Consider the following 12,904-nt stretch of genomic DNA (forward strand, 5'->3'; position numbering starts at 1 on the left):
TCAATCAATCATAAATTCAAAAATTCTCACTGCAAACAAGATATTAAATTTTAAATATAATTCAATTTGTAGTAGGAATTCCTATTTATAACTATTTCAATCAATATTTACAATTTATTTAAAAAAAAAAAATTATCAGAAACTTAACTGTCACTCAATTTTGAGATTATGTCATTCTCTCAACTTAATATAGCATGTCCAAAAAACCAAAAAGAGAAAAATTATCAAAAACGAAAAACGAAAACGAAAAGAGAAAACGGGGGAACAAAGAGAGAAACGCTGATCGCCCAGAAGCCAAAAAAATTGTTAGCTTCTCTACACAGGCAACCACAAAATTATTACCCCTAGGTAGCAAGTTTCTCTTCAGATCTCAACCAAACACCACAAATTTCTCTCGAAACATCTAACGTAACGTATTCCTTTTGGCCATCCTCTGAAACATAATGTTCGTGAAGTGTTCAACGTTTAAGAATTATAATATTCTGAGTCAATTTTGCTCTTCAAAGCAACTATTCTCAATTTTAGTTTGTTTCCGCCCCTTTTCTAGGAATAAAGCATGTGACTTGAAAGCAGGTGTTACCAAAGGCAATCAGAAAAACTTCTAAGAATTTATACATTATAAAGTCTTTGAAAGATACATCCACACCCATTCAAAAAAAAAAAAAAGATACATCCACAAGACACTTAAAGTGATGGCGAATACAGTCAATCAAACAAATATGATTCCATTTTCTTTAATGGTATCAAGAACTATGCCTAGTTTACCTTCAATCCTTTCATCTTTCCTTGGTTCATAAGCCATTGCATACACATCAGCTTCCTTTGATCGCTCAGCAATAAGCCTTCCTACCACTCTGCAAGCATTATGATCAGTCAAGGATGGCAGAGAGTTTCGAAGATCCTTAGCATTGGTGGTGGCAACTGAAATGACTTTGCTCGTTCCTCGGTGCATCACTTTGGCATGAATAAATCTTTTTGAAAAGAAAACATTCAATAAGAATGGCCTCATGTACATATCTGTCCTCTGCTTCCATGATTTCCTATTAGGTTTCTTTGCAGCTTCGCTGCGCGATCTTCGAGTCCATGCAGCTTGAATGAAGGAACCCTACAGATGTTGGCAGATAAAAATTAATTTGCTTTCTTAAGTCATGTTAGCAAAAACCTATCACTAACACCGAGGGGTGCTTGGTTCAACTGATTGAAAGAGTTGAATCAGCTTATTCTGAGGTTTCAAGTTCTAACCCTGAGATATATATTCGCATTAAATAAATATGCCAAAAGTATTTTTAAAGTACCCTTGATGCCATCATTGATAATAATGGTCCAACACAGAGGATTCAGATTAGTCCAGGCAAAAGGTAATGATACCCTTAGGTTTTCCAAGATATTGGATGATAGAATATAAAAAAACAGAGAAAAAAAAAATTCTGTCACTAACATGTGGAATTATTCCCGACGTAATCAACTCAACTTCCAAAGAAAACATAGAGTCAGTTCAATACACAGTTCTATCAGAACATTTCATAGAACATACATATATACATAAATAAGACCAAGTATATTCCAGTAATAATTATGTAACTATAATGTTACAGAAACAAAAGTGCAGATCATCTATTATTAAAATAAGCCATGATTCTGCACAAAAATTAAGTTAAGATCCCACACATGGGAATGTGAATGCAGAGTCACAATAGCATCTATAATTAAATTTATGGAGTTCTTAGCAGACGAAGTAACCATATATGCATATTTTAAGGGGAAAAACACGTTTAACGAAAGATAGTTGAAAAAATGACCTTTCTTCAGAAGTGAGGAATAATCATATTGCAAAGAGAGAAGAGGAATATCAGAAATTAAAAACCATTTATGGTGTGTTTCGATTTATAAGGATTTGGATTGGAACTAAATCCATATACAAAAAATTTATGAATTTAAATTTGATTCAAATACAAATTCATTTTATATTATAATTCCTTTGTAATTTCAAATTCTTTCTACAACCTAGTCATTTGAAATTCTAATCACTTCCAACATCTCATTCTCTTAATATTTTTACTATTGATACCCCTATAACTTTCGTATCTTTGATCATCTCTTATCAATTAAAAAATAGAAATAAGCTCATCATTTTTAGTTTTTTATTTTTGTTTCGAATTTCAATTCATTTATGTTCTTCATTTGAAATTTTATAAACTATTCAAATAAAGAATTTTAAATACATGAATTTTAAATATGAGGTTTGAAATGTAAGATTTCAAATCTAAAATCCATATCTAAATCCATTAATCCAAACACTACATTAATGTATATAAAAATCTGTTAAAAGGAAAAGGCACATAATCAAGAGATTACGCCTGTCACAGTCCCATGATACCACATACCCTAGTTCCTGGAACATGTAAAAAACAAGAAACAGAACAAGTATGTACACATATTGATGTGACACACACACTCTCTCTCTGCCACAGATGCTAACAGAGTAGAAAATAGGAAGAAATATAGAAACAGAGAGGAGGGAGAAAGATACAAAGAAGAGAAAGAGTGGAGGAAGAGACAGGTCGAAGGAGGAAGTGGGAGTAATTATCTGAGTAAGTAATCATTTAATTCATCCAAAAAGCCTGAATACAAGTGCTGCCTAGCTGCTATTTATAAAGTAAGATTTCCTTCACATGAAGGAAGACCAAAATAAGATCCTAACATTCCCTTCCTACGAAGGAAACATTCAAAATATGATAAAATAAGACCAAAAAGCATAAAGGCACTAGAATATATTCTGCTACTTGCCAAAACACAAATAATTTAAAACATCATTTCTTCCTATAATAGAATTTTCCATATCTCATATCACATATAGTGTGTGTGTGTGTGTGTATGAGTGAGAGAGAGAGAGAAGAAACAGAACAAATATGTATACATATAGTTGTGTGTGTGTGATAAGAAACGGAACAAATATGTATAGATGTGAGGAATCACTATTTTCTTAACCAAATAGTTCAGAGTTAAAAAAAAAAAAAAAAAAAAAAACTTACAAAATGAAAGCAGCAAAACTAAATTATCCAGGAGAAACAAGGATAGCTAAATTCCGCATACACAAATAGAAAGTTACAATAGGTAGTGAAAGTTCAGCAAATACTTTTGTTTCTGGCAAAAGAAGAAAATATAATAAGGAATTTACAATGAGTAGGACAAAGAGAATCATTAAAAGGTAAGGGAAAAATGAAAATGCCAAATACTAAACTGATTACGACAACTCACAAGAAACTAAACAGCTGCTACACCTGAACCCATTTTAATCAAGATACATTCATATCTATAGCATACATGGTTTGAATCCTGTTTTGATGAGAAAAGAATTGCACGGAGAGAACAAGCAAGCACATTACATAGAGGATGTTCCGTGCTGATTTTGGTGATTTTAAGAGCTTTTCAGGGAAGAAAAATGTACATATCTTAAAATCAATGAAAGAAAAAAAAGGAAAGCCAGATTTTGAATTTCACAAAATGTTTCTAAATTGAATAATTTGAAGATTCTAGCCTTTAGGCATGCATAAACCTAAATTGAACATTTTGGAAGGACTAAATATTTTTGGACATGTATATGAATTTCTTAAAGAATGGTTAAGTTGAAGGCTCTTTTCTTACATCATTCAAAGACTAACAAAAAGAGAATTAATTACAACTTGTCAATTAAATTCAAGAGTAGATATTCCGAGTTGTACTTGATGCTAAGTGGAACGTAGTCAATTGAAACTAAGTTAGTTGAAGGAAGGACCGTTATAACCTGTAAGTGTAGTTAACTATGACTAAGCTACAATGGACTCTAAGCTAGTTTAAGTTACTCTTAGGTAGCATTAATCCTTTTCTTTGCGGGATTATGAAAGGACTTTTCCAAGTAAATGTACAGGTTTATTTTATTGATCTTATGGTTCAATTTAGGCAATTTAATAAGCTTAGAAGGTTGAAATTTAATTGCATTTAACTTAATTACATCTAATTTCATACTTTCACATGATCAAATATTGTAGGATGTCAATTAATCAACAATTCCGACTCTTATAGAGTTAAGGTTCACACATTAGACAGAAGTAAGGACATGATAAACAAAAATTGTAGCAAAAGAAGACAAAAAGATTTGGTTCAAAACATTTTTCTACATTTTTTACCACTCTATAATAGATGAAATATTTAAACATTCTTAACATTATGACACATTATGTCTCGTGCATAATTGGATAATGCAGAAAAATGTACACAAGCTAATCATAAGGAAACATTTTAAACAAAAAGGGATACTGATTTTAGGAATTAATTGCCAAAAATTGTTTCTCTTGCATGGCATTGGCATATTTAACACTAAAATCTCAGGAAAATGCTGTTGCTGACTACTTTTGGAGAGGACTGCAGCAGGCTAGGAGCTAATAATAGTACAATAATAGGCCATGTGCATCTTAATCTTTGCATAATCAAGAGGCAGCCCAGTTTTCCCAACCATTCAAGGGTCTAAGATACAGAACATAGTTGTTCTCAAGTAAAACAATAAACCAAATTAACTTCCAAGATGGTCTATCTATTAGCAGACAGGGAGAAGCTATAAACTAATCTGATAATCATCTTAGACTCGAGGAAGGAAAACTTGAATCCACATATAAAATGTCATGGTGAAGTAGCAACCCATATACCAGTCAACTAGAGAAAATAAGCAGCCCTAATATGCACTGTGACATGTAAAGGTCAAGATTTGAGACAATTTTGTGACCTGCTGTATCTTATTGTCTGGTCCCTGAAACCCAATAAAGTAACAACAGCTGTCAAACTCATCTAAAAATGAAAAATAGTTAGGAACAGAGGGTTCTAGATCTTCCTTTTTAAGTTTCTGCATAGACCATTTGCCATTTGTTATAGATTTTCTCGCTATTTTGAAAGCAACAAGTGTCTTCATATATTTATCTTATTAAAAAAAAAAAACACTTCACTAGCAAAAAGATAATCATATATATCGCGTCACTCAAAGAATCTGGTTCTTTACCATCTGTTTCAATTGGTTTTAACAGAGGTCAGAATAATTACAAAAGCTCAATTATGTTATAATCTTCAACACATCCCAACATATAAAATATCTTTGGTTTTAGGTTTTAAAGTGTGCGAACAATACAAGACCCCAATTATGAAGAATGTGGATGACAAGAATTGAACCTTGGCCATTTGGTCTTAGCATAAAAAATACCACGTCAAGTATCAGTTCAACTCACAAGTATCATTCCGTAGTTTTATTATCATCTCTAAAAAAGATTTTATATTATTCAATCACAAGTTTTGTGTACTTTCGAGCATGTTTTGTTTATGAAAAATGTCAACCATACAAAAATCATGGCAGCCATTCTGAACATAAGTTCAAATTAAGATTCCAAAAACTTCTCTTCTATTCAATACTAAGCACAACTACCGGACACACATTGTAGCTTAGATCATATTCTTGGAGTCAAATTCCCGAAATGAGGTGATTTGAATTGAAGTTTTGACTTTGGACGTGGTTGACTTGTACTTGCATTCTCTTTAGTTAAATCTATTAAAATTTCTGTAAGGCATTATTTTCGTAGAGATTCTTACTATCATATTCTTGCCAAAAGATTGTACTAATTTCTTACACAAAAGCCAATAGACAGAGAATTACTAATTCTGCAAACAAAATTGGACTAACTCCAAATAACTGGAGCTGGAGGAAGAATGGAAGATAATAATCTAAAACAGAGTAAAACAACAACCACTCTGTTTACAAAAGCAGAAACGAAAAGAACAAAGGACAAATGAATCAGCGCTAGCATCAAATTCAAAAGTCCACTTAACTAAATATACAATCCGAAAATTATATTTCCAAGCAAACACAGGGGCTTCAAAAATTATTTACCCAGGCGGAAAAAGATTAAGGTTTGGCACTTACATTGTTCAGAGAATGATTGGGACGATTTGCGATAGGGTCTATGCTGATGTTGATCTTGGGAAATGAACAAGACCATGAAAGGGAAGTGGGTTTATCGCAGCGAAAGGAGTGAGTAAGTGTTTGGAGCAGGCAGGAGGATTGGGAAATTGAAGGTGGAGACGAAGCACATAATATGGATGACATTTCGAACCATTCGATAGAGCTTTCGCTGCTGTGAGCGTGAGCCCTGGCTCGGACGAATATCGTCGAGTGCAGTCTCAGTCGGGCACGCTGGGCTTCTTTTTTTTTTTTTTTTGGAGAATCGCTTTTTCAGTTTTGGAGCATCGCATTCAGGCCCAGAAAAAACCCAAGAGAATTTGATATTACTCTAGACTCGAAGACTTCATTTGCAATTATGCTTCTTGAAAAAATGACCTATTTGCCCTTCCAAAGTCAACTGATGTTCTTTCTCTCTTCTTCTTCACTCTTCCTTCCCTCTCATCCTCTTCTGACATAGATTTAGGTGATGAGAAACTCAAGCTCAAAATAATAGAGAAAAGAAAATAGACTATAAGATTAGATAATAGAAACTCAAGTATTTTCTCTCGTGATGAGAAACTCAAGCTCAAAATAATAAAGAAGAGAAAATAGATCATAAGATTAGATAATAAAAACTCAAGTATTCTCTCTCTTCCTCTTCATCATCCTTCTTCTTCCTAACTCTTCCTTCTCTCCTTCATAGATTCCATCCCACATTCTTCACAAATCCAATCTAGAATCAACTAGCCACAACCAGACGAGGTGTAATCATAAAGAATAATATTGGTCTCAGGTTTCAATCGCCTCTGTGGGCATATGGTGACCTTATGTAACATCTTAAATTTTAAACAAAATATATTCAAACAAATCAGGGGTAAAATGGGAAGAATAAAGTAAAATAATGCAGATTAAGCCTACTAGTGATTATTGCACTCATGGAATGTTTTGGTAGGCTATAATTTAGCCTAAGAGGGGTACATTTGTAATATTTGCCTTGATGTTACTCATAATCACCACATACAACGATAATTAAGAGTCATTAATTCCTTCTAAACTTACCGTAATCATAGAAGGGTTAAATTAATTAATAATTTGAAATACAATTAAAAACCTTTAAGATCCTAAAATCCCTTCAAAAATAATGTTTGAGCTCAAATTTAATGGTTTATAGAAGTATAGGAAGTATGAAAAGAAACAAACCAAAACATAGGAAAACAAGGTCAAAAATATCTCCTTTTTTAACACATGCTAGCATAAATGCACAACATGTGGCACGAAAAGGGTGAATTGCCCTTCATGTCGTGTGCTATGGCATGTGTGAAATGCATCATGGTGCACATGCCACCATTGTAATGCCCTTTCCAACATTACTCTTCAATCCTCAAACACCTACTAATTATCAATCAAAATCTTTTAAAAGGGTTGGGATCCTAACTTAGAACATTCAAAAACCATTTTTAAAAGCATTCAAATTGCAAAGTGATACACAGCAAAAGCAATACAATCATGCATGTGAAAACCTCAAAGAATATGTATTTCAAAAGACACATATTTAGGACAAGCAGGACCATGCACCACGACATGTGCCACATGCGCTATGGCATGTGGCATAAAGGCACTGGCATTGGCTTTGTGTCATGCATCGCAGCGCACACATCAATTTCTACTATCAAAACAATAGTTTTGATGTGAATTTTCAATGTGCACCGTTTTTACATCCGATGTCCAATTGAGGTGATTCAAGTGCCTACAGGAAGCTTGTTTCAAAATCTAGCCAATGACATTGGCTTCATTTGAATATGATATTTCCTTTAAAAATTGAACACCCAAGTACGAGTTGATTGTTTTAAGTCAAAGTCTTTCACTTGAGCATCACAATTTGAAACCATAAGTCATTGACCACTTTTAGAGCCTTGACCATGTCTAATGGGACAATTAAAATCTAATTGACCATTTATATACACAATATCACACATACATACAAGTTTGGCTAATGAACTGCCTACTTCACACAAACTTAGGCAGACTTGTATATTTTCACATAAATTCACTTCATTAGCCAACTTTCTCATTTCATCAAAGCTCAATCTCATTCACATGCAATTATAACAAATCACTAGCCTACTCTATCATATTCTCCTCAAACACGCATAAATACATACAATGGGGCTAGGACACAAAATCATACACAGATTCGCATTCACAAGCTTATGCACAATAATATATTCCCTATGGCAACTATATACAATCACATAACTTATATAATACAAATTCATTACACCTACCCCTTACAATTAGGAACCTAGAAAGAGATATCTTCTAGTCTCGGTCTGTATCTTTCCCTTTGGCGCCACTAATGTCAAAACCTATAAAAATATAAATAACCATGAGTGAGATAATAATTTCAATAACCAAAATAGTTCATTAAATGCTTATTAATACAAATAACCACATATAAGTAAACCAAATCAAAGCAATAGTTTAGATATTAAATATAAACATAATTTTTCTCTTTATGAACATTTCCACACAATCACATCCACTAGTATGATCATCTATCCACCAATCTTCCAAAACTCCTCTACTTGAAACCATAGGCTCTAGTGGATTAATTGCATATTTACCTAAGCATATCTTTAGTGATATAAACACCCAACTAAAGGTATTTTATCCCACTTTCAGACTACAGTTTCTCCCTTCACACACATATATGATAGGAGTGTTGTTGACTCCTAACTGTACCCTCACGAGCAATAAAGAGTTGCCAAATTGCTCAAATGTCCCATGGTAACAATCTTAATATAATGCTGCATTAGATGTCCAATGGCGCCGGCCTGATATAATTTGCTATACCAGATATCCCATGGTGCCAACTCAATCGTATGAATTTGTTTACACCCACACCTACATACACACAGGGTGAACTCCCACTTATTATGATCATGTTTTTAACACACATAAATCACCGCTTTTCTACATGTTACACAATATATGTATATATATCTACTTTGTTTGAAAATCAATAGTCATACATCAAGCATTTCAAAACCATTGTAAATGCCAAAACCATGCATATTGCAAAACAATGCATAGAAACTCACAAACATTATAATCACAATTTACACATTTACTTCTACACAGTTATAATGGTTAACAAACATAACAAACTATATGGTTATCTTAACCCTTCTGTTCTTAATAAAGGTTACCCATCGTACACTTTCTCTACTTGAGTTCCTTTCACTTATACTCACACGTGTCACACATTAACCTACACAATTAAGGAGCACCTAGAGTCAATTACCACATTAACTGACAGTACTACTTTCAATAATTAAACACCTAAATGCTATCAATTTCCTTCTTTAAGCCCATTTCTACTTTTCTAACCTTACATGTCACCTATTGCAACCTTAACACTCTTATTCCCAAATCTCACCTATTTTCTCTTTATAAATTTGACTAATTTGAGTCTAGAGTTTCAAAGCTTTTATCATTAAAGCTCAAACTAGTCACAAAGCCCTAATTTAACTTCAAAGAGCATTTTTATTATTATGAAATAATAAATCAACCCCTTAAAACTTCAAAATTCAAATTCCTAATAGTTTAAACTAAGAGAAAATAGTGTAGAGTTAGAGATTAAGGCAGTACAAGACTTACCCAATAAGTAGCAAGTTAGAAACGTCATGCTAGCCCTTGGAATTATTTTCCCTAATAGAGGTCCTTTCCTTCTCCACTCTCTTGTGCGTTTTTCTTACTTTTTCCTCTTTCTCTACAAGCTAATACACGTCCTTATCTATTAGATTTCTATACCATGCACTGCGGTGCATTCAGCACTAGCCTTAGCATGTGGCACAATAAGGAAACTTCTAACTATGCTCACATGCTCTACTTCGCAACATATTTCCTCACTGTGCTTCACATACTCTACTTTGCAATGTTATTCTCCCACTCTAATCTGTCCATGTAACATCCCAAAGAGTCAAAATAACATTTCACCATCTAAAACCTTAATCACACACTAATTTACTAATTCACCCCTATTATTAATAAGTTTCAAAATTAAGAAATTTAGGATGTTACAACTATCATAAAAGTAAAATGCTGTCATGACAAGTTTTCAGAGCGAACTTTGAATGTGTGTCATTTTTACATATAACATCTAATTAGAGTGATTTAAGTTCCCACACAAAACTTATTCGATAGTCTAGCTAATGTTACAAGTTTATTTACAGTCTAACATTGTATGCAAAAATTAGATACTTGGATGCAAAAGGCAGATTTTAGATGTTGGGTTCACTTGATTGATGCTTGAGATGGCTAGGTTGAGTGTAGAACTTAGGTAGAATAGTGCAAGAACTTGATATTTGCATATTGAATTGATAGTTTTGCTAGTCAGATAGAGATATACTTGCTAGCCTTGCATAACTACATTAGGGTTAGTGTTTAAAATTGAGTTTTATTAATTACAATAAGATATTGGACAATTAATTTAACTAAACACTTGTTCATGACTTGAGAGAGCTCGTCTAAATATTTTTAGGGCCTTAGGTTAGCACTTAGTTTCATTAAAAGCATTGATGAGAGGAGATAATTTTGGTGTTATAAAATACAAGGTGGATAAATAATCCTAAGTCCTAACATCATGTCATTTATCTCCAATTCTTACCTTGATCTGCTCAAAACTCATTCCTAACTCAACCCTAGATGAAACAACCTTCCTTACTAAACACAATTAACTTTCTAAATCCATAGTAATTAAGAGATTAACTCATAAAGAGATTACCCAGTTTGTAATTTGAAATAATAAAATCCTCAGTTTTCATAATTTAAAATGAGTCAAACCCAATCAATAAACCAATAATCAAAGTAAAATCATGTTACGGAAGCATGAGATACCTCATAGGAGAGAAAGGAGTTGAAAATAGTTGACAAATCTCAAGTTGTTAAAAACAGAGCAATGTGTCGTGACTTATGCACCATATGCTATGGCTTGTCACTCTTTGTGTGACACGCTATGGCATGTTGCATGCTCATGACAGCAAATTTTGCTATTATTTGACAACAAATTCAAGCAACCTTCGACATACCTCATTTCTCGGTCAAACATCTGAATGAGATGATTTAGATGTCTATAAAAAGCTCTTTTCATAAACTAGCTAATGGCACAAGTTTTACTTCCAAATCAAGTTGCACCAGGAAGTTGGATACCCAAACATATTTTTACACTTTTTCACAAAGTTTCACAACAAAGAGTGTCCAAAACCCTATATAAGTGCTAAAAGCCATTTCTAACACCCATGCCATGTTTATTAGACTGAGGACCAATAGTACTACACACCACATGCACATATAAACCACTATTTCACATTTTCACCCCTTAACCCCTTTAATACCAAAAGCAGAAAGGGGAGATTTTAGCATTATATTTCAACATAATATTTACCATATTAATCAAATGAACATTCATATACTTGCACTAATATTTTGGCTCTATCAACTTTTATAATTTATCATAAACAACATATTAGAGCCCAAAATACATCACAAACATCATAAAACAACTATATAGTACAAATGTAAACAAAATGCATCCTAATTGACAATATTCAACCTATTACACAAAATAAATAAATCAAAGAGGCATACATTAGGAATACTTAAATTCCTAAGCCTCTGGAGCTTTTTCCCTTTCTGTATTAGAGCTGAAGCTTGTAAAATATTAAAGAAGAGGGGTGAGTTTAGCCAATCAGTAACTAAGGTAAGCCTACCCTATACAGTTGCATATCAATTGAATAAACACATGAGATTGAAGTTGATTTTCTCAAAATACACACTAACACAAATTATTATTTCTCAATTAACTCATTCTCATCTCAATCACAAGGTACATTGCCACAAGACACACAAACATGTAACAATAACCTAATAATATATCTTGATTTGTCACAAACTTAAACAACCACGTGACATGTCATATAATCACATATGCATGATCAAACTATCCTTATACCCTCCTTATTTCCTCCGACTAAAACCATAAGTTATAACATCAAATAAAGCTTCATCCGTGTGACTGGACTACCCAAGCTCATCAATTGTGAGGTATGACTACACCAAAGATCATAAGGCTCACTCTTAGACCATGGCTTTCCCTACTCTCAAATCTCTAAGGTGTCATATACCTTAAGCTAACCTTCTCAATAAATTAATGGAGATAGCTAGGTTTTAGTCTTTCGACAAACTATGGGACAGTCTCCCGACAAATTATGAGACAAGACTATACCCTCGTGTATCGAAAGGTAGTCAAAAATACCATATGGATTTTTAACTACTCCTATCCCTAGGTGAACCCCCATAAATTGATCATGCCATGTACAATGCTCACTCTTTTCATAATTTCATTTATTCATTATTAACACATTGGGCTTATGGCAATACGCTACCCACATGAGCATCGATTATTATTTTCACAATTTCCACATATATCTATCGTTTTCAATCTCAACACAATTTTCTTTATCATAACCATCATCAACTACTCATTTCAATATCACATTGTAAATTTGAAATTCATTACAAAATCACTTTTACATCTTTAGTTCAAATAAAAACAAATATACAATCTCATGATTTCATAGCATGCTACACATTTACAATCACAAAAATACATACAATTAACCACATTTTATTTTACAATTGCAATTAATAAGCAACTACCCAAAATATAGTTCCCTTGGTTACCTTAAATCTTTGAAAGGTCAAAGGTTTACCCCTTAATAATTAGCTTCCAAACTTTATTTCCTAAGCCAAAATAGTGCCCAAATGCTCAATCTACAATTAATCAATTCTAAACCCATCAACCTTGTCAAAAGCACAGTTTCAACTCTCACACTTTCACTTTTACAACACACAACATCCTTACTTCTCATCTTTGGGCTTACC

General features: G+C 33.0%; 1 protein-coding gene across 2 annotated transcripts; it reads right to left on the reverse strand.

Annotated features, from left to right (window-relative positions):
• Nucleotides 1–588: 588 nt before the first annotated feature.
• LOC129316283 (uncharacterized) lies at nucleotides 589–6,178 on the reverse strand. 2 transcript variants are annotated; one of them, XM_054960623.1, is made up of 2 exons: nucleotides 5,942–6,178; nucleotides 589–1,105 (listed from the first exon to the last, which is right to left on the reverse strand). In XM_054960623.1, exons 1-2 carry the CDS (start codon nucleotides 6,122–6,124, stop codon nucleotides 710–712), a joined length of 579 nt encoding a protein of 192 aa, XP_054816598.1. In that variant the 5' UTR covers nucleotides 6,125–6,178; the 3' UTR covers nucleotides 589–709. The 2 variants fall into 2 exon arrangements, with proteins under 2 accessions (XP_054816598.1, XP_054816599.1); XM_054960624.1 differs by lacking the exon at nucleotides 5,942–6,178 and adding an exon at nucleotides 4,760–4,897.
• Between the last annotated feature and the right edge of the window lie 6,726 nt (nucleotides 6,179–12,904).

Source organism: Prosopis cineraria, unplaced genomic scaffold, assembly GCF_029017545.1.
Source record: "Prosopis cineraria cultivar Desert tree isolate PC_DT_omini unplaced genomic scaffold, ASM2901754v1 PC7, whole genome shotgun sequence".
NCBI lineage: Eukaryota > Viridiplantae > Streptophyta > Magnoliopsida > Fabales > Fabaceae > Prosopis > Prosopis cineraria.